The sequence below is a fragment of the Equus przewalskii genome, chromosome 17 (assembly GCF_037783145.1).
Source record: "Equus przewalskii isolate Varuska chromosome 17, EquPr2, whole genome shotgun sequence".
Taxonomy (NCBI): Eukaryota; Metazoa; Chordata; class Mammalia; order Perissodactyla; family Equidae; genus Equus; species Equus przewalskii.
Window position 1 is genome coordinate 59891478 of NC_091847.1, and position 23859 is coordinate 59915336.

The window sequence follows — 23859 nt, forward strand, 5'->3', positions numbered from 1 at the left end:
AGAAAAGATATCACTTCAGGTAAGGAAGAATTACTGTTATCTTCAGGGTGGAAGGGAGTTGATGTAATCAACTTGCCATCGAGTGACTGGTTGAGCTCCTTGAGGGACAATAACATATCAGGGGCTTATTACTGATCTCTCCTTCTGATAGGTCCAGCATTCAACAGCAGCAGTAGTTAGATCAGCCATGGTGAGTAGGGCTCCATGCTATTGAGCCCATATATAGTCTCCATCTCTGCCACCACTGCGACTCTGTTATAAGCCCATTGTGCCAGCATTGAAGTGGCTCAAGACAGAAGATGACCAACATCAACCAAGAGGGTCATTCCATCCACCTGGTTGTTCAGTCTTTCTTCTGTGTTGGATGCTTTCAATGGACAATAACATGAGATAGAAAGAGCCACACACACTCATATGTCCAGCCCATGCCTCTTCCTCAGACCTTCTTGTCCCCAATCTTCTAATCTTCCCCATTTCAGTCCCCTGATCAAGCCAAGCCATTCACCACCTTCTTAGGAAGTATACCCTTACCTCAGTCTACTTCTCCTTCATACAAAGTAAACAACCATGTCTAGTGCTCACACTTCTGTTTGTTAGGATATTCCCTCCTTCCCAACTATCCTATAGGGCCACCCCTGAGTAGGGCTATAGTGAAGTGGCTGCCCATATTTGGTTCCACATATGGAGCCAACCTATCTATGAGCTAGTGCTATATATGTGAGATGAGGGAGATATGTTAGAGCAACAGAGATGGATAAAGCAGAATTTGGGTCACCTATTGACATCATTTATTTGCCCTTGTGACCTGCTTGGGCCTGTTCCCAAAAGTACCATTTCCATTTGTCTCAATTCATTCAGGATGCTATAACAAAAATACCATAAACTGGGTGGCTTATAAACAATAAACATTTATTTTTCACAGTTTTGGAGGGTGAAAAGTCCAAGATCATGGCACCAGCAGATTGAGTGTCTAGTGAGAACATACTTCTTCGTAGATGGCTATCTTTTCCCTATAACCTCACACAGTAGAAGGGGCAAGGGAGCTTTCTTGGGCCTCTTTTGTAAGGGCACTAACTCCATTCATGAAGCCTCTACCCTCATAACCTAATTACCTCCCAAGACCCCACCTTCTAATACTATCACCTTAGGGGTTAGGATTTCAACATATGAATTGGGGGCGGGGGCACGAACATTCAGACCATAGCACTCTTTTACAATGAATTGTCATTGTGCTCATCCAAACTTTACAACTCAGTGATCTACCCAGGTTGTGCTGGGCAACTGATAAGCAGGTGCTCAGTCTACTGGCGCTCAGCAGTGGACCAGAAACTGCTGCTGGTCTTTCTCTCCTACGGAAGACATGGTCTTACTCTAAAACCCTGGGTTCCGCACTGCAACTTTCCTGTGAGGCTTCCAGATACTCCATATGGATCCTTATCTGCCTCTTGCACAATTCGATCTACCAGAGAGGGCAGCTTGCACTACATCCTGGACCTGCCAGAGAGCCCTTTTTTGCAAGGGACCCCACTTAAAACTGGCAACCATCAAAGTCTCCTCATAAATGGGTCAAAGCAGTATTTGTAGGTGCAGTGTATGTTATCTTAAAAATCCAAAGAGGCCCACTAAGCACTCTGCCTGTTTTCTTCATTGTACTGGTACAAGGTGCAATAACTTGTCCTTTACCGTGGAGAGAATATCCTGGAATGTCTGAGGTCATTGAACCTGTAAAAACATTAACAATAAAGCAGCCCCCTGAAACTTTGTAGAGTTTTTCTCCCACCATCTGACATGAACATGGCTCCCTAGAGCAACTAGGGTACTTTCTGCTGTTTGCACATCAGGTCCAGTTAGCACAGTGGCATCCATATAGTGGACCAGTGCAATGATCTATGAAATGTTAAGATAATCGAAATCCCTGCAGTCTTTATTTTTATAGAGAACAGGAGGGTTAATAACGCCCTGGGGCAAGACAGTAAATGTGTACCACCGTCCATCTAACATAAAAGTGAATTGACTTTGAAATTCTTGATTCATGGAGTTTGAGGAGAATGCATTCGCTAGATCAATACTAAGTACTGGAGGCTATATTGATCTGTTCTAATAGAAAAAATATTTGGCCTAGCAGCAGTGGGTCCCACTACTTGGTTGAGTTTGTGGTAGTCTACCATCATCTGCGAAAATCCACATGACTGTTCCATGAGTTAAACAGGTGAACCGAAAGGAAATACGGTGGAAATAACTCTGTGTCCTTTTTAAGTCTTTGAGGGTGGCACTAACCTCTGCAGTTTCTCCCAGTTTTCAGTTTTACTTCTGATTTGTTTCTTGGTGCAGGAGTTGGACCCTCTATGAGACAGATTTAGGCCAGGACTCCGTTTAGCACCTGTCCTTCCAAAGTTGCACCCCAACCAGGGCTCATGATAATATTTCTGGTCCTCTATCATAAGTACTAGCTCCAATTATTTATCCAAAACCCCTTGGAAGGTCTTTACCCAATTTATGATTATAAGATAAGTGGCTATAAGTCCTTTGGGGTAAGGATTGGAGAAATATTTATTGCATATACTTGAAGTAGCCTCTCAGGGTCCTTCCTCAAGAGAACCCAGCCTTCCCTTCAACCAGTGGGCTCTCCATCTGTGAACTAGCTAAGATCTCTCTGATAACGAGCTAAGATCTGGAATCTATTTTCCATTGCCCCCTCTAACATCAGCCTTCTCTTCATAACTAATTTTTTCCATTTATTGAAGTTAACAAGCTATACCCTGATAGATCTTCCAACTCTCTTCTCTCAAGAGCACCGTGATGTATGAATCCTTGCCACAGATCCCAGTGGGTCAAGGCCTCCTGTTTGCCACTCTGGCCTTGTTGCCCGTTACAGTAATTATGCTCAAGATGCCACCATTTGGCCTCAGATATTCTGGAATCCTATCATTCCCATTTTCTCTAGGAAACCACAGATGGCAATCTCCAACTGTCAAGTGCAGCCTAGAGAGGGCAGCTACTACAGAACTTCTCAGAGATGCCAATGTCTCCCTCAACAGTGCATTCCTTATTGCTTTAGTGAATAAAGTGTTATCTGGGCTCTCCCAGAGAACAGAGGCAAGGATGGGTTCTCCAGTCCCACATAATAAATCCATTCCAACACATCCACCTCCCTGAGCTTCTAACTCCATTCTTCAACACTTTAATCAAGGAAGTTCTGGCTTCTCCACCTGCCTTCAAAGAGCCATCCCAGCAGGGCATTAGGATGGGCTCCAGGTATCCTCGCCAGTATATTAATTCATGAGTCATGGGAATATGAACCCAAGTCAATGAACTCTCCACTTTCCAGCCTTATATTCTGCACAAGCCCCAGGGCAATGTCCTCAAGATTTACTCCCACACAAGCTCCTTGGTCTCAGCTGGTACATCATATCCAGATCTTGCATTTCTTTGGAAAGCAAACTATACCCCCCAGGCTTTCCTCCTCAAGCTATGCTCAGATTTGACTCTTGTTTCTCATTTCTAGGCAATGAGGGTAGGAAGGATTATATCTTAAGGAGGACAAGCATCATTTTGCAAAGCATTTTGCCCTGTTGAGGTCTTTCATTGAGGATCCTTCATCTTCAGGCAAGGAAAGGCTGTTCTTCTCTAGCACATGAGTAGGTATTACTTCTGCCAGCCCAGGGGACTTAAGAGTACAAAATTCTCTAGCACATCCACCCAATTTCTTCATCCTATTTTTCAAGTTTACACTATCAGAACCTTAACCCTAACTTAGGAGACCTGTCAAGGCTATTCTTTCCAACTCTTTTGCATCTTGACCACCCTTGCAATTCAATTCCAGTCCCAGTCTGGTCTCTGGCTACAAGAGGTAAGAGTCACTTTAAACACTGCTGTGAAGCCCTTTTGGCTTTCACAGTACCCTGAGCTGATAATTGTCTCAGCCTGTGATTCTCCTGCTTCAAGGCTTCCAACACAGTTAACAAAGGTCAGACAATTATACAATCCTTATTTCTCCCACATCATTCAATTACTAGAACTACCCAGTATTTCACCTTCTACCAGTTGCTCATCCAATGCACCGCAGCCATCATGACACCACATCACCCCAAGAGTTATCATCCTTCCACTTACCACCAAGCAATCATTTTTCTTCTAAAAATTTTTTTTCTAAAAATTACAATTAAAACCTCTGAAAATCTTCCTCAAAAAAAAGGGGGGGCTGGCAGTTAAGTTCACACCTTCAGCTTCAGTGGCCCGGGGTTCCCCTGTTCAGATCCCAGGTGCAGACATGGCACCGCTTGGCAAGCCATGCTGTCGCAGGCGTCCCACATATAAAGTAGAGGAAGATGGGCACGGATGTTAGCTCAGGACCAGTCTTCCTCAGCAAAAAGAGGAGGATTGGCAGCAGATGTTAGCTCAGGGCTAATCTTCCTCAAAAAAAAAAAAGGAAAACCTCTAAAAATCTAAATGATTTGACTTTATCTTACTTTTGTCAGGCATCCAGCTTGTGGTCTATCTATAATGCACATTCTATGATAATGTCACTTTGAAACTATTTCAATGGGATTCAACTGGCAAAAACACAAGAAAATCACCATTTATCCATTCTGAGTGCAGCCTGTATCAGGGTTATAAACTGACGGCAAATGAAGTGAGTCAGGTTCTTTTCTCTGTACCCTAGGGTGAGGTTTTAACTTCTGCAGAAAATGAAAATGAATCTTTAAAATGTCCTTTCCCTTGGTCTTCAATGAGTAGCTGCACCTAGAATATAAAACACCTGTTAGCAGAAATTCAAATAATCTTTTAATTATATTAAGTATGCCAAATATAGTTTTCTGTATCTATTCCTAAATTAATTAATTTTATTTAAAAATTTGCAAACAGGGGCTGGCCCCGTGGCCGAGTGATTAAGTTCACGCGCTCCGCTGCGGTGGCCCAGGGTTTCGCTGGTTCGGATCCTGGGCGCGGACATGGCACCACTCATCAGGCCACGTTGAGGCAGCATCCCACATGCCACAACTAGAAGGGCCTGCAACTAAGATATACAACTATGTACCAGGGGGGATTTGGGGAAATAAAGCAGGAAAAAGAAAAAAAAGATTGGCAACAGTTGTAAAAATAAAAAATTTGCAAACAGTTTAAAAACATGTTAGTATTATCCCATTTAATTTTTTAAGTACTTATACAATAAGTCCTGGAAAGACATTCCAAAATATAGCATTGCTAGCCTTAGGATGTTATGATTCCAGTTAATTGTCATTTTCTTCTTCCTCTGGTCTGTATTTTCTAAATTTTACACAATGAAAATGTATTCCATGTAGTAAAAAAACATGAAAATTTGGCAACCAGATTTAGAATGTCAAACAGTTGCTTGAGACAGGTAATGTCAGATATATATTCTACTATCCTACACCTACCAAATATTCCCACTTAGTCCTCATATTTCACACTATTACAAATATAAATCTCCATGAAGACATCAGCCCTAACAACAAAACTGATTAAGGACAAAAAATATGTAAGAAAAATTTGCAAGAACTCAGCAAAATGATGCAGTAGAAAGGATATTTTCTGTTGCTACCATATTTCCTCTTTCTGTTCTCCTTTCATTATCCCACTCTCATCTTGATCACCAGTGAACAATGTTCTTGAGCTGATAAATCTTATATGATGTCAGGAAAGAAAAAAGAACTCTGATATATTTTTTCGTGGGCATAATATGTTAATTCTTCTAAGATATTTACATTTTAAAAAGAAATATGCCAAGTTATAAATGATAGAGCATAATATAAAATAAAACCAATTCAAAGAGAATTGCACATAAATCATAGGAAAAGGACAGATTCACCCTTTGAAACCAGTCATGATGCCATGAAACAAGAAAGATAATGTTTCTCTGAGAGAATGGAAGAAGGAAGGTGACACTCTACATATAAGTATATAGTAGCTGTGATAGAACCCTAAAATGATCCCATTGACTGTCCCCCTTGTGTAATCCTCTCCCCTTGAGTGTGGGCAGAACCTGTGAACATGATGAGCTATCACTCCAGTGATTGTATTACATTATATGGCAAAAAGGTTTTTGCAGATTGATTAAGGTCCGAAATCAGGTGACTTTGAGTAAATCGAAAGGGAGATTACATTGAGTTGTCCTGACCTAATCAGGTTATCCTTTAAAAGCAAGAGTTTTCTCTGATTGACTTAGGAAAAAGAAAGCAAACAGTTATGTTGTGAACTGCCTGCAGTGAGGAGTGGCTTTTAGTTGCCTAGAGTGGTCCCCAGCCAACAGCTAGCAAGAACACAAGGACCCCAGTCCTAAAGCTGCAAGGAGCTGAATTCTGCCCATAACCTGAATGAGCTTAGAAGATTTCAAACCCTATGAGAACTATAGCACAGCCCATCTTGATTGTAGCCCTGTGAGATCTGAGCAGAGAATCAACTGTGCCCGGACTCCTGACCCACAGAAACTCTGAGATAATAGATTAGAGTTGCTTTAAGCTGGTAAATTTATGACAATTTGTTACAGAGCAATAGAATACTAATTCAGAAGCAGAACTGCAGAACTTGCCTTTCCTCTCCTAATGCCTAGTATTGGTTTATGAAGAAGGCAAGCACAAAAACAAAGCTTCTGAATGACATGTTTAACATTGAATGTTTATGCCTAGTGGGTCAATAATAACAGATGTTTAAAAACAGCAATCTTGTCATAAATCACTTCTCCTCAATAACAGAGTAATTTTCTCTTGTTTATTACAGAGATCAGAAAGATTCTTAAATATTCAAGTTGACACCTCCTCTGGGTAATTTAAGACATTGCCAGATTGCAAGCTGTAATCCCTTTACACTTAAGCCTACCATTTTCTGAGATTTTTGTGCTTCACAGAAATACTCTTACCTAATACAGTCATCCCTCTGTATCCATGGGGGATTGGTTCCAGGACCCCTGCAGATACCAAAATCCTTGGATACTCAAGTCCCTTATATAAAATGGCATAGTATTTGCATATAACCTACATTTTCCACATCTTACACCAAAAGCTCAGTCAACAAAAGCAAAAATAAATAAGTGGGAGTATATCAAACTAAAAAGCTTCTACACAGCAAACAGTTAGCAAAATGAAAAGGCAGCTTATCGAATGTGAGAAAATATTCATAAACTTTTTGTCTAATAAGAGGTTAATATTCAAAATATATAAGGAACACATACAATTCAGTTGCAAAAGAACAAACAAACCAACCCTAGTTTAAAAATAGGCAAAGGATTTGAATAGGCATTTTTCCTAAGAAGACATACAGATGGCCAACAGGTACATGAAAAGGTGCTCAACATCACTAATCATCAGAGAAATGCGAATCAAAACCACAGTGAGATATCACCTCACACTTGTTAAGATGTCTATTATCAAAAAGACAACAAATAACAGGTATTGGCAAAGGTGTGGTGAAAAGGGAACCCTTGCGTACTCTTGATGGCAGCCAATTGGTACAGCCATTATGGAAAACAGTATCGAGCTTCCTCAAAAAGTTAAAAATAGAAGTACCATATTAATTAATCCCACATCTAGGTATATATCCAAAAGAAATAAATCAGTATCTTAAAGAGATATCTACACCCCCATGTTCATTACAGCTTTATTTACAATACTAAGATGAAAACAAGTTAAACGTCATCGATGGATGAATGGATTTTAAAAATGCGGTATATATACAATAGAATATTATTCAACCGTAAAAAAGAAAGAAATTCCACCATTTGCAACAACATGGATGACGTTGGAGGACATTATGCTTAGAGAAATAACACAGACACAAAAATACAAATACTGTATGGTCTCACTTATATGTGGAATCTAAAAATGGGCAAGTCATAGAAGCAGAGCATAAAACAGTGGTTTCCAGGGGGTAGGGGGTGGGGAAAATGGGGAGATGTTGGTCAAAGGGTGCAAATTTTGAGTTATGAGATGAATCAGGTCTGGGGATCTAATGTACAGCATGGTGACATTAGCTAATAATGCTGTACTGTAAACCTGAAATTTTCTGAGTAGGTCTTGAGTTTTCTCACCATAAAAATAAAAGGTAACATGAGGTGATGGATGTGTTAATTAACTTGATTACAGTAGTCATTTCACAACATATGCATATATCAAATCACCACATTGTACACTTTAAATATATACAATTTTATTTGTCAATTATACCTCAATAAAGCTGGAAAAAAACTAATAAACAACACACTCAGTGGAGTAAAGTTTGACAAATCAGCAAGAAGTAGAGATGTTGTCAGTGGCCAGGTATGTCTATTCCAATTATGCATTCAGGAACTGGGAAAGGAACCCATCTAGGTTCTACTGGCCATCGTCACTCAAACTTAGGCTAAGCCTTCATCTATTGCCTGGCCACCATAAGCTCCGTCTTTGACTGGTGGATCACGGTGGGTTTAGGGGTACCCAGGAATAACATCAGTTCGTATTCCATATCTAGTAATCTCTGAAAAGTCCAGGTGTTTCCTTTGCCCTAGTGTGCAGTCACTCTAGCAGTGGCCCTTTGGGAAAGGCTTGGAGGAAGATTTACAGCATATACTTGGTGGCTGTGTACAGCATCCTTCCCCAAGAGGACCTGGCCTCCCCTTCAATCAAGGAGTTCTAGATCTGTGAACTGATTTAGGTCTGAAAACTAGGTAGAAGCTTGTCACTCTCCACAAGGCAACTCAAGTCAGATTTTTAGCCATCAGACCTGCAGTTTTTTCTGTTATGTAAATTAAGCAACATTTTAGTAAGCTTCTCATCTCTTTCATTCCTAGTGATGCTGAGGTCAATTAGTTGAGAGAGGAGATATTAGCAAGCACACCATGACTGAGGACTAATGGGAAGAACCATGGACTTAAGCAGAGGACACTTACACACTAGTGGAAAATCAAGGTGGTATAAGGATGTCTCTGCAGGACTAGACCAGAGCAATCAGCCTCACTACAGTGGAGACCAGATGAGGGAAAGAAGGGGCAAAACTCACAATAACAGAAAGGCACTATGAGCAAATGTAAACCCCCACCACCACCACACACACACCTAGACACTCACTTGAAATGGAGGAAGGAGAGGAGAGACCTTTGAGAGAGGAGAGAAACAGCCTTCTATGAAGTTTGAACTTTGAATTAATTGACTATTTCCCCCCAAAGAGGCTATTGTACAAAGAAGAGACTAAGTGATTTTAAATAGGCAAGATTAAACGTACTGATCCTCCACCCACCCCAGCCCCACCAGTCAGGGGGTTCCAAAGAAAGATCAATTCTCAAAACAAAAGGATATTACTTGTTCTGGCCCAGCTGTGTTTGTAACATCTAACTTTTAATGCAGTGGCCCAACCGGCTCACGTGTTGCTATGCCATGGATTAAAGTGATGAGAATTGTTTTAACAAAATCTAAAACTGTTCTCAGAGATTTTTTTTAACCCATAGCAGCTTTTGACAAATATTCCCACCAATCAAGTAGAATTTATTGAATTTATTTCCATAGTTTGAACGTTCAAAAAGAATTAGAGGTTTTCTTTGTTTTGCTTTCTATTTTCAATGTCTTCTCTTATGTGTAGACCTCACCCTTCTTTAAAATAACAACCACCTTCACTAGGCCATTTTTCCTTTATAATAAGCATGTTATTTCTTTCTTGTCTTCTTAGTTAAGGATTTCAAATGAACTCACCCCACAACCATATTTTCTTCACCATAATTCTCTCTACAATCTGTTACACTTTAAATTTTATTTCCACACCTTCACTGAATATTCTCAGAAATCTCCATGATTTCCTAACCATTCAATCCAATAGTAATTTCTCAACCTTCAGTTTTCTTGACCTCTCTACAGACTCTGACATTGTTGAACATACTCCTTACTAAATGAGTTTATGTCAAAGACCTGATAATTCTCCATTCTAATTATTTCCTCTCTCAAAATCTTTCTATTTTTACTGTCAGTGCTTCAGTAGAACAGCTCTCCACTGCTCTATTGCAGGTGGTGTTTACACTCATCTCTCTCTTTTTAATCCATTTTTTACACCACCATGAAAATAATCTTCCTGAAAGGTCCGTCTCATATGCAACTCTTCTGTATTAAAAAAAAAAAATCCAAGGTTCCTTTTATTTCTTCCCACCAACACTATTCAACTAAATTACAAGGAATGGTATTTCTCAATCCTGGTTGCACATTAAAGTCACCTGAGGAATGTTAAAAACATATGGATTCCTCAGTCCCACAACATTGCAGGTAAATCAGACTCTCCCAGTGAGGCTCAGCTATCAATATGTTTAAACAGTTCTCCAGGTGATTCTAATGTGCAGCCAAGGTTGAGAATCATTGATCTGGAACTAGATCAAGTCAAAGTTGGAAGATACTGTCCTGGGTCTTAGGGCAATGGTGCACTACAATCACCTGGGGAGCTTGCTAGCACCCTGGCCTTCAGACCTACTGAATTAGAACCTCTGGTGGCGGGTACTGAGAATTTCTATTTTTAACAAGCTTTCCAGGCATTCTTATTTAACCAAAATGGTCCTGGTTGAGTGACAAGCATTGGAAGCCATTCACCTAGCAATGTTTCTCAATTTTTAATGTGCATATGAATAGCCTGAAAAATCTTACAAACATGCAGGTTTAATTCACTAGGTCTGGGGCAGAGCCTGAGATTCTGTATTTCTAATAAGCTCTCAGGTAATGACTATGCCACCAGTCTATGGGTCACACTTTTGAGTAGTGTTAAAGAAAAAAATATTCAATGACACTTGTTAAAGCACTGTAAGGAAGAGTCTATGGGGGGGGGGGCGGCCAATCACAATGTGTACAGGGACCACTGAGATGGAATACTGCAGTGAGGAGGGAGATTGGGCTCAGCTCCGTATACAGCATGGGCAAGCGGGAATTTCTAAACAGAGAGTAGGGGAGGGGTCAGTGAATGGAAAATTGCTAACAGGAAGAATCAGGGATAAGGGGAGATTTTGGCTAAACCATCCTAAAGGATTGTTCTTGAAGGCTAGGGTGATCAGACCCCCTGAGGGATGGTGGAGGTTGAGGAACCCAATCATGTACCAATGGTAGGGATTCTGATTAAACCGACTTAGCAGGATACTTGCTAAAATTGGACAATGCAGAGACAAACACTTAAGTCCAAAAGTCAGCCTAGTTGAAAAAGAGTTCAAGGGAAACTGAGTAGCGTTTAGTCAATGAGAGAATCTTTGTCAAAAGTCAGCACTCAAACTATACAAACCTCATTTTCCCGATACTACACACATTTCCTCCATCTTTCTTACTAGCATCATTTGCCACTTTGGTCTGGTTGTAACTTTCTAAAATGCTATTTTCCTTTTTTCATGACCACGCACTCCACAATGCCTCCATCACTCCAGCCCCATGTTGACCTCTGCCTGCTAAACCTCTCCTTGAAACTGCTGGAATGTTTATTGTCCAAACTAATCACTTTCACACTTAATAGCATACTCACCAATTATTTAAACATTTTGTATTTTTCTTATATCCCTAACTAGTTGTCTTCAGAGACTATGCTAAGTATACAATAGGTATTTTTAAAATACTGGCTGGGGCTGGCCCAGTGGCCGAGTGGTTAGGTTTGTGCGCTCCACTATGGCGGCCCAGGGTTTCTCTGGTTCTGATCCTGGGCACGGACATGGCACCACTCATCAGGCCACGTTGAGGAAGCGTCCCAAGTACTATAACTAGAAGGACCCACAACTAAAAGAAAAATATATACAACTATATACTGGAGGGATTTGGGGAGAAAAAGCAGAAAGAAAAAAAAATTGACAAGAGTTGTTAGCTCAGGTGCCAATCTTTAAAAAAATAAAGTAAAAATAAAATACTGGCTAATTGATTAATGGTTATTATAAGGGCCATTGTTTCCATTATTATCTGTTGATTGAGAAAGTACACATTAAAAAGCTACTGTAAATTTATTAATGCTTTTATACATATATATTTCATTTAACAAAACAGCATGTATACACTTTAAAATAGTATTACACATAAATGCAGGAGATATGAATTTGGACTGTCAACAAATAACTCAGAAACATTTAGTTAATGTTCAAGCAAAAAGTTATTCATATAAAAGAGAGTCAGTCAGTAAACACTTTTCAACAAACAATAGCAAAAACTGAATTTATAAAACAAAAGGGAGACCTAGTCGAAAAAACACAGACTGTCTGACAGCAGTGCATTTGTCTTACTTTTCTTCGGGTAAGCTGATTGGCTGGCAGCCATCAAAAAAAATAAACCAGTCTGGGCAGTTTTCCCTGCAACAGGTTGACTAGTCATTAGTAAAAATTATTTTAGCTACTTCTGGATTCTCTGAGAAAGCTTAGGAGTTTAGCTGAGCAACGTTCATGACAGGCTGCCTCCGTGTGAGGTCTGCCAGAGTCCTTCTGTGTTAACACATCCATTTTAGTTAAACTAAACTTGCACTATTTGCCGCCTCAAAATTTCTCAATTCTGTAGGCAACTCTTGATCTTCATTATAATTTGTAATAATGATTTTATGGCCCCTCAAGTCTTGCTACCTCCAGATTGGGAATCCTCATTCCAAAGCATCATCCACTTCATCTTCTTACGTGTATATCCAGTGATTATCAAGTAATTTGTGGAGTTGTCATTCTGCTACCCACATCACTCCAGGATTGACTTTTAGAAAACATCAAAGCAGTTTCCCCAGAGTGAAAAGAATGACAATAGGATAGAAAAAGAATCGTAACTCCCATAATATTATTGGAATCCAGTTACTACCAAATATTAGTGAAAATATGCCATTTTATAATTAGCCACTTGCCATTTTAGACACATCATTATCTAACCTAATATGGAAACTTCTGTAATTGTGATTATTCCAGATTGATGACTTTGTAAATTGTTAGGCTGAGCTTAAAATTTCAAGTTTTGTCATCTTCATCTGCACATGGAAGAGTTATTAAAAAATAATCAGAATACGTAAAAGTTATCATCAAGAGGTATAAGTATTGAGAGACGATTCTCCATGGGTCTCTCATGTATCTGCACTTCTTGTGAGCAGAGTCACTGTCTTTTATTCCGGACTATCTTTTAAGGCATATTTGTATAGTGAGCAGCTTTAGTAAATAGAGATTTGCCCTCTGAAGCAAAGGGCAAATATCCCTATTGTCCTTTATAAAAGACTCAGGTTTCCTTAAGTTCCAGGTTTCTTTCCTATGACACAATCCACTATGTCCAGGTGTGGGTTCCCTGAGCCTCTATACCTACAATGCTATGTGAATAGCACTAGATAATATTAATTATAAGAAAAACATCCTAATTTCTCACATAATAAAACAAATCACCTGTATTTTCTAGACTGACCACCCTAAAAAGTGGTCACAGATGGGAATATCTGCCATAAAACTAGGCAAAACTTGCCATCCAGTAAAAATACTAATGCTTATAGAGTAGTTACTATGTGCTAAGTAATATTTTAGGGTCTTATATATACAAACTGATTTAAACCTAACAATAACCTATGAAGTAGGCATTATCATCCCTGTTTTCATGGATGAGAAAGCTAAGGCACAGAAAATGTGTAGAATTTGACCGTAATCACAGAGCTAGTAAGTGGTATAGCCAGGAATTGAGCCAAGAAATCTGCCCCTAAAAGCTTTGTACTAAAACACTGTGCTGCACTGTACACTAACCACTATGCCACACGACTGCAGTTGTATTGTTTTTAGACCTGCCTCAAAATTGACTTCTTTCTTTACACAAATATTTAGCAAGGCAGCCACAGTGCCTTCCGCTAAGCACTATGGACAAACACAGTGAAACAGAGTCCCAGCCTCCAGTAAACTTTCCCCTAATAATCCCCTTTACATTCTTATTCCTTTAATCTGTGTTCTTACCTTAATAATCTGGTAGCTGTGTATGTAGAATTGGCAAATAAAAAGCCGATGTCATTTCTATCAATATGAAATCTTAGGTCGCAGAGCCTAGGACAAAATAAAAATTGACATGCAATTCTGGATTTAATCACATTTATTAATCACAAAGTCCCATTCAGAGACCTCACCCACCCCAGGCCCACACACAAACTTGTCCTTAATCTATTCAGAATTGCCACCTTTCATCATAGTGAAGCAGGAAACAAATTCAGTGGTAGTGAAAGCCATATACCGAAAGAAGTTCCATTTTCACAACTATTCATAAAAAATTCAAGAAGCCTGCTTTCTACTTACTGGTTTTACTTCTGTACATCATCTACAGCCTATTTTATCAAACAATGCTCAGATAGAACCAGGAATTCTCTTCTCCGTCCTAATAAAACACTTGATAAAATGGTAACAGATAGGGGCTGGCCTGGTGGTGCAGCAGTTAAGTGCACACGCTCTGCTTCGGCAGCCCGGGGTTCGCCAGTATGGATCCCGGGTGTGGACATGGCACTGTTTGGCAAGCCATGCTGTGGTAGGCATCCCACATACAAAGTAGAGGAAGATGGGCACAGATGTTAGCTCAGGGCCAGCCTTTCTCAGCAAAAAGAGGAGGATTGGCAGCAGTTAGCTCAGGGCTAATCTTCCTCCAAAAAAAAAAAAATTTAAATGATAAAAGATAAAAACTTCCTTAATGTATTGCAGCCCAAAAGCCAAGAGTTCATATAATGGCGAAGCATTTCTTTTAAAGGTAAGAATGAGACCAGGATAACCACTATCACTACTATTTCACATTGTATTGGAAGTATTAGTTCTAATGCCATTAAGAAAGAAAAGGCATTTAGAGTACGTGAATTAGAAAATGCCCTAAATGCTTTCTGTTGCTTAATAACACAAAGGCCATATCATCTGATAGAATGGATGCCTGGAAATTCCAAGAAAGTCAATAGAAAAACAACCACAAATAGCAAGATAACTCAGTAAGGTAGAAGGATATAAAATTAATATACAGAAATCAGTACACTTTATCAAAACAATGACCATTTAAATGATAAAATGGAAACTAAGATATCATTTAGCACAGCAAGAAAAAAATATAAAATACTAGAAGTATACTTAATAAGAAATGTAAAAGCCTGTATGAGAAAAAAATCATTAAAACACTTCTGAAAAACAGATATGGACTTGAGGAAATGGAAGACATTTTCGGCAGATATTTCATAAAAAGGAAGACAATATCATAAAGATGTCAGTTGTCTCTGTGTTAATTCATAAATTTAATGTGATTCTATTTAAATCCTCAACATCTTTTTTCCTAGAGCTAATAAAATTGATTCTAAAGTCCATATGGAAAAATATGTAAGCAAAAATTGGACTGGAAAGCCTTGAAATACAGAAACTGTGGGTGAGGGGAGGTGGGCAGAGGAGGAGAATTAGCTAGCTCTACTAGACATTAAAATATCACCAAGCCTCAAAAATTAAAATAACATGGCATTGGCATATGGGTAGGCCGGCTGACCATGAAACAAAATTGAATGTCCAGAAATAGAAAAGGTACACATAGAAATTTAGTAAAAGATAAAAACAGCATTTCAAATCATCAGAAAATATGTCTAGACAGTTCTACCATAATGGAAAATATATGTTCCTAAAAATCACCCTATTATGCAGAATCACACAATAAAAACCACTGGGCTTATGGGAAAAAATAGGTTAGAGTTCAACACAAAAACCTTATCAGTGACACATAAAAAAGAGAGGAATCTAATAAAAAGTGTAGCACAGTTTTATACATGCTATGTGGCTTAGAAATACATAAATACTATAATAAAAATAGCGCTCGACCTTGCCAAAGACCTGAAGCCTGCTTGTGGAAGCAGACTAGGAAAGGCTGCCGCCTGTGAGTCGCTGGGAAGTGCTAGGAGGGTTATCACAACTGGTGATGTTTCACGGCATTAACTACTTAGGCCTGTTTTTCTGCCTTTGAGATGTAGGTTCTTCAAGACGTGCATTTCTAGCAGATACCTGTTTCATCCAAACTGCAATTTGCTACACTGTATAGCCTACTTCTTCAACTAACATGTTTCGTTGCTGGAAATTCTTTTGCCGCTTCCTTTTTTGTACTCATGGCTTCGCCAGACAGCTGAAGACTTTGAAAACTGTAGTGACGTTTGAAATCATCAAACCTGTCCTTCTAAATAAAGAGAAGTCACTTCTGCAGGGTTTGGCAATGTCTGTTTAAGGCTTTGTATACAGATTATGCTTTCTCTTTGATTGTGAGAAAGGTTGTTCACAACACTTTGGTCTTCAATTCATATTCCACAATCTTTCCATTTCTTCTATTTCTTTAGCTCTTGTTCTTATTGACTTCACAGCACTTGAAGTTGTTCCAGCCATAGGTGTTTCTTTGATTATCGTGGCGCCTCTGATTGTCTGCAGTGTGAATTCCTGTATGCCTTTTGCTTGAGAGTTATCACATATACTCTCCTTTCTTTGAAAATCTTCACTATTTCAGGTTTTACAGTGTTCCTCTTGCATGCACTGCTTAGCATTTTTGAACCAGGATGCCTAGACATGTTTGGGATGTTGAATGAGTGTTTTGTTTTGTTTTTTTAACATAGAAAAGTTTACAAATATATGAAGTAACAGCAAAACACAACCTTGTATGATAAAACACATGGCAAACTGAGGTAACTGGTGAACAGTTGAGGTGTGGGTGTGCATGCGTTTTGTGTATTCCTACAGTGTAGCCCAGATCAGCTGGGTAGTTTTCGGTGTGCATCTAGTGTTTCTCACATATAAAATTGTGCATAAGCAAATGCAAAATTAGTGTTATGTTCAAACTGTTCCCTAATATATCAATTACATTGAAACAACTATTTTCAAAACAAGCACTATAATAGAAGTGATTGTACTTTCTAAATATGGAAAAAGACAAAATTGAGTCCACAAGGATAAACTCCAAATGGATTAAATATCAGAATGTAAAACATGAAACTATACAAGTACCAAGAGAAGACAAGTATGAGACTAGAAGAATTTCTTTATATTCCAGTAGTGGAGTAGTTTTCTGACACTAACTCAAAATCCAGAAACACTGAAAGAAAAGATGGAGAAGTTTAATTATATCTCCCCCAAATTTTTTTTTTTGGTGAGGAAGATTAGCCCTGAGCTAACATCTGTGCCAGTCCTCCTCTATTTTGTATGTGGGTCGCTGCCACAGCATGGCTGACAAATGGTGTAGGACCACACCTGGATCCAAACCTGCGAACCCAGACCACTGAAGTGCAGCACACCAAACTTAACCACTAGGCCACGGGGCTGGTCCCCCGAATGCTTTTTAATTGTGACCAAAAGTGCAAAGTCAATGAAAAAAAAATAACAAATAGGGAAAAAGCTTGTAACTTTTTACGAGCAAGGGGGCTTAACTGATTTTTTAGATAAAGACTTGAAGAAGAAGAAAAAGAGAAACAACCAAATGGAAAAATAGACAAAGGATATAATCAGCATAGAAAAAGTGAATTGAATGACACACAAATGGCCCTTAAATATGTGAGAACATGCTGAAACTGATTGATATCAAAAAATGAAAATTAAGATACTATCTCTAACTCTCAGATTGGGGATCAAAATATGACAACACCTTCTGTTGGCAAGGCTTTGAGGAGATTGTTGATGGGAATGTGAAATGGTACAACAGAGGCTCATCTTCCAGTATCTTCAAAATTATATATAAATGACACACCAAAACTATTTCTAAAACTTCATTACAAAGACAAATTAGCAAAAATATTAAGATAATTTGTTTGAAGATACTCATATATATAATATGTATTTACATATTATATATATTATATATTTTATTTTCTAGCCAATATAGATTGGTAATTAAATATATGAGAAAAGTAAGCTACACAGGCATTTAAGCTAAACAATTGTAACTAAGAAAAAGTCACTAGTTTATTTCATATCCTGCTTTAAAGCAGAAACTACATAACCAACCTGCAAACCCTTGTGTAAGTAATCACTTCAGTGACAGACTTTCCTGAAGAAGGGACATTTGCAGTTATTTTAAAAATGCAAAATAAAATCCTGATTTGTTAAATGACATATGGGAGATGATATATCTGTGTCATTCATATATATATATATATATACACACACACATATACAAATGCATATATATACATATACAAATACACATACATATGTATACATATGTGTGTAGATATCTATATTTCTATATAAAATTCAGAGAGAGAGAGTGGGAGAGAAAGGATATATATATCCAGAAAGTAACTTTGTAAGACCTTGGCTATCAAGGAGAGGCATTTGGCTTGGCTGGTTTTACTGCCTAATTAAATTTACATACACTAGAGAAATAAAATGATCCTCAATGGCTATTTTTCTTCTTTGTATTTAACAAAAAGGACATTTTCTGCTTCTGAATCTGCTTTTTTTTTTTTTTAAAGATTTTATTTTTTCCTTTTTCTCCCCAAAGCCCGCCAATACATAGTTGTATATTCTTCGTTGTGGGTCCTTCTAGTTGTAGCATGTGGGACGCTGCCTCAGCGTGGTTTGATGAGCAGTGCCATGTCCGTGCCCAGGATTCGAACCAACGAAACACTGGGCTGCCTGCAGCGGAGCGCACAGACTTAACCACTCGGCCACGGGGCCAGCCCCTGAATCTGCTTTTTAGTAAATCAGTTGAAATATTTGTATGATGTGTATAATATGCATATGTAATACTCATCTCATATTCTCATTAATGAAGAAAATGTTGTAATTGAATATTCTTTCCTTTCATTATTTCAGTGGAAACAGTAATGACTTTGGAGCCATACATACTTGGAATTAAAATTTGGCCTAGCATTTTAATAGCTGGGTCACCTTGTGCAAGACACTTAACGTCCGTAAAACTCAGTCTCCTGATCTATAAATTGTGAACAATCATAGTGCTTTCTATTATTAAAATGCCTGTCAGAAGCTGGGACCATGGGAGGCATTTTGAATGCTAATCCCTCTTGTCTGCCCTCCCTCTGAATCTGCCCTTCCTTTTCCCATTGAGGCCTCTGTGACTAGAGCACAGACATTCAGGGCTCCCGTAAGCCAAAGTATGAAGTCAGTAAAATTGATCTCCTGAAGTCCTTTTGCCTTCTTGATGATGTACCTTTCTCCCCATCTGAAGTATCCAATATATTTCCCTCCTCTCCACTTCCCTAACAAAGTCTCTTCTATTGCATGTACTTGGCAAATGAAGCTGAATATATTATCCATGCCAAGGTAATTTGCATTTTAATAAGACACAAAATCTATTCCATTAGTCATTAGAGCCATCTTAATCATCATATATCATATAATGATTGTGTACTACATAATGAGCTCGATTTGAACCAATTTGAACTTGATCTGGCCAGCCTTAGCAACCTGCTCCTCTAGAGGAACTGAAAAAGGTTTCTATACCTTCCTTTCCTTACTCATCACTATTCAACTTCATGGACTGGAAAATTTGCTGATTAATCCAGAAGCTGTCTGCAAATTGGGGTGAGAATTGAACCAAAATGTACCCTCCAAGTATGCCAGCAATACCAAAAAGAGAAAAACAGCAATTAATATAATTACATGGTTTTCCTTTAATTTGCTAAGGAAATGATTGACATTTATAGATTTCATAATGTTAAACTATCTTTCAACCCTGAAAACCAAAAAAAAATCACTTGTTTATCATTTATTATTCTTTTTTTCCTTTTCTTTTTATTTTTTATGAGGAAGATTAGCCCTGAGCTAACATCTGCTGCCAATCCTCCTCTTTTTGCTGAGCTAACATCGTGCCCATCTTCCTCTACTTTATATGTGGGACACCTACCACAGCACGGCTTGCCAAGCAGTGCCATGTCCGCACCCGGGATCCAAACCGGCGAACCCGGACCGCCAAAGCGGAACATGCGCACTTCACCGCTGCGCCACTGGGACGGCCCCGGTTTATTATTCTTAATACATTACAGAATCTAATTTGCTAATATTTTATGATATTTGTATCAATATTTATGTATATTCTTGTTTGAACTATTCTTACTAATATTCAGTATTAAGGTTGTCCTTGAAAGATGAATTCTGGTCCTTTTGCATCTTTTTCTATGGTCTGAAATAATAAAGAATAGAGAAGTTATGTGTTGTTTGAAAGTTGGATTGAATTCAGGTATAAAACAATCTGGACTGGTGACTTTTTCTGATCGTCTCTAAAAACCTTTCCCATTTCTTACACAGTAATCAGTGTAAACATGCCTATCTCATCTTGGGTCATTTCAGGTAATTTGTATTTTTCTAGATATCTGTAATTATATTTGACTTAATCAGAGATTACCTAATTATTAATCTTTTTTTATAAATCCATTTTCCATTTTTATTGCCCTAATTATTTGGCAGAATTTCGGGCTTCTTAACAATTCCCCAGAGTCCTGGGAACCTTTGCTTAAAATTTCAAATATATAAAAATCAGTGAAGCATAAAGTGAATTCTCACATCCCTATCAGCTAACTTCAATAACTACCGATTTTGGTCACGTTTATTCATTTAACTTCTATCCAATTCCCCCTACCCTATATTATTTTGAAGCAAATCACAAATACGATATCATGTCATCATAAATATTTGTAGTCCTTTTCTACAGATAAGGAATTTTTTTAACATAACTGCAATATTATTGTCACAACTAAAAGAACAAGAATTTTTTAATAATATCAAATATGGTGTTCAAATTTCCATTTTTCTCGTAATTACATTTTTAAACAGATTGCTTGTTTTATCCAATAGGGACTGTAGGTTAAAATGGTTGATGCATCTCTTAAGTCTCTTTAACCAGTGGCTTCCCTCTTGGTCTCCTTTTTTTTTTCCCCTTGCAATTTATCTATTTCTCTATTTGAGGATGCAGATTGTCTGTTTTTTAGGGATTGCCACAGTCTGGATTTTCCTTATCGCATTTCAGTGGTGGAGTTTAACATCTTTGTAGTCTTCCGTGTATCCTGTAAATTGGTAGTTGGGTCTGAGGTTGATACGGTTTACTTTCAGTATTTTGGGAAGAGTACTCTATAGCTGATGTTGTATCAGGAAGCATACACTGTCTGCTCTCTTTTTGTACTGTTAGCAGCTCTTGATGATCAATGTCTGGTTTCATTGTTGATTTTTAAGGAACCAGTTTTTACTTATTTATCTTTTCTTTGTATTTATTTTCTATTCCATTAATTTCATATTTTTATTGTTTCTTCTATATTCATTTGGCTTCTATTGTAATCATATTTGCATTATCTACATAGATGTCAAAAAGCATTCACTAATATAAAACAGCCATACCTAATAAAAACTATAGGTAAATAGGAGTGAAAAGAAACTACTATTTAACAAAAACTCACAACAGCCATCATTAAATAGTAAAATACTAAATTAATTATCATTAAAATCGGCAAAAAAAGAAATATCTACCATCACCTCTAATATTCAACAACTGCCTGAAAGTCCTAGATAATGATTTAAGACAAGTAATTTAAATATTGAATATAAATATTGAAATTAATGATAATTTTATTACTATTTGTACATGTTATGATTCTATATCTTTAAATCCAAAATAACCCTCTAAAAATATGCTATAATTATAAGAAAATTTGGTAACAAGTCTAAGTATAAATGAGAATTTAAAAGATTATAGGTGCCCTTTCAATTCACTGGAAAAAATAAGTATTTAATAAATGATGTGTCTTCTATAATCTGTTTGGGATGTAGAATGCTGAAAAGACCATCACTCCCACACTAACAATAAGAAAACTCCAGAAAACCTACAAAAGTATAACTTCTCTTGAACCCATCAAAGATCAGAGATCTCAGGGTAACCAACTAGCCTGAAATCTGAGGAAAGAGAGATGCTTCCAGGGAGAGACAGGTCATGAGGAGTGGCTCACCTAGAACAGAGCAGGGGAGGAAAATGGGGCAGCCAAACAATCTGGTAAGACTATTTCAGCTAAAATGACGGGAGAGAGAAGGTAGAGGCAATACATAGGGTTAAACCAGTGCTTTTTTTAAGATGGAAAAAGTTTGAAATTCTTTTCCAGTGAAAGGACCATTTGAAGTGGCTACAGAGGTCCCTAATGACCAGAAACTAACCCATTCAGCTATGAAGATTCATATTTCTACTCAGAGGTATATAGAATCTCTAATGATCGTTACGTATGAAGTTTTTTAGACTCCAACAAGGAAATAGGCTACAATTCAATTTAGATGTGGCAAATAATCTGCTAAAATACCCACAAGAATACACACCAGCAAGTTCCAGTGTATGGCACCAAGAGGCCCCACACTCGTCCCTTCCTCTCTCAATGGAATAAGGGAGCAGAGTCCCGCACAGCTGCCGAGAGGTTACCTCCTAGCTCTAGTCCTTGACATTAGGCCTTAGGTTAAAAGTCCGTGACTTCCATCAAAGTCACACTATGCAGGAAAGGCATAAGTTTTCCTTCTTCTGGCCCGTGGTTGCCAGGGGAAATCAGGGCCCTGATATCTTGGAGTATGCATCTCTTCTCTGACTATAATTTCTTCCCCTTTTGGTTTCAAAAATAAAAGTAGGAAATAAAAAACTTCAGTTTCCATTCCCATAATAGAATTGGTGTGCTAGTTCAAGCAACAGAAAAAGAATTTAATATCAAAAGTATATTTCTGTGTATATCTGCCCACTCCTCTCTGAGGGACTTCTGCTCTAGCTCTCTTTCAAAGTTTCTTTCCTAGGGGAAAAAAGTCTTGTTGTGTAGTTGCCATTGATCCAATTCACCTGTTTCTGGACTATGGCTCAGCACAGGTTTTTTGTGGGTTTTTTTTTTTAATTGAGATATGTTCACATACCATAAAATTCACCCTTTTAAATTGTACAATGCTGTGATTTTTGGTAAATTCACAAAGTTATGCAGCCATCATCACTATGTAATTCCAGAACATTTTTATTAGCCCACAAAGAAACTCTGTATTCATTAGAAGTCACTCCCCATCCCCCCACTACCCGCTGACAAGTCCTAATTTACTTCTGTTATCTATGGACTTGCCCGTACTGGACATTTCACACAAGTGGAATCATACAACCTTTTGTGTCTACCTCTTTCAGTTAGCATAATGTTTTCAAGGTTCATGAATGTAGTTTGTGTCAGAACGTTTTTTTCTTTTCTTTTCTTTTCTTTCTTTTTTTTTTTTTTGGTAAAGAAGATTGGCCCTGAGCTAACATCTGTGCCAATCTTCCTCTATTTTTTGCATGTGGGATGCTGCCACAGCATGGCTTGGTGAGCAATGTGTAGGTCCATGCCCAGGATCTGAACCCACATACCCCAGGCTGCTGAAGCAGAATGCACAAACCCTAACCACTACGCCATGAGGCTGGCCCCAGAACTTCATTTTTTTATATGACCAAATAATATTCCATTATATGGATACACCATATTTTGTTTATCCATTCATCAGTTGATAGACTTTTGGGTTGTTTCCACTTTGGGGGAAAGCATTAGGATTATAAAATCAAAGAATTTAATAGCTGTAACTGATAAAATATTCCTGTTTCTTTCTCTGGAATGTATCATTCCTCACATGATTCAAAAACCAAGTATAACCTCTGAAATATATGAAGCATGAAACAATACTATTTCTTGTAGATCATTGTGTTATAAAGTTATGTTTTAAGTTTAAATCATAGCATTTTCTCCTGGGAGCAGTGCTGCTAAATGGTTATTATCCGTGACAAAATACAACTCCCATATACAGGCCTCATCTGAGCTGTTGCCATTCCTAAAATACAGCTCTGCAGGACAACCTTCTGGCACTGGATTTTAGAGTGCTGATAAGGTTTTTTATTAGGAGAAAGTGATTATTTGCCTCCTACTAAAAATATTTTGTGGGAATATACTTTAGATCCTAAATATACCTTCTAC

The 23859-nt window shown here is 38.0% G+C and overlaps 1 protein-coding gene across 1 annotated transcript in view; it reads right to left on the reverse strand.

Annotated features, from left to right (window-relative positions):
- Positions 1 to 888: 888 nt before the first annotated feature.
- Positions 889 to 23859, reverse strand: part of LOC139076589 (uncharacterized) — a 43152-nt gene continuing 20181 nt past the window's right edge. Inside the window, exons 4-5 of the mRNA XM_070579467.1 lie at positions 13880 to 13966; positions 889 to 4743 (exon numbers count right to left, since the gene is read on the reverse strand). Coding sequence (XP_070435568.1) covers positions 4581 to 4743; positions 13880 to 13966 — 250 coding nt within the window. The 3' untranslated portion in view covers positions 889 to 4580. The remainder of the gene's footprint in view (positions 4744 to 13879; positions 13967 to 23859) is intronic.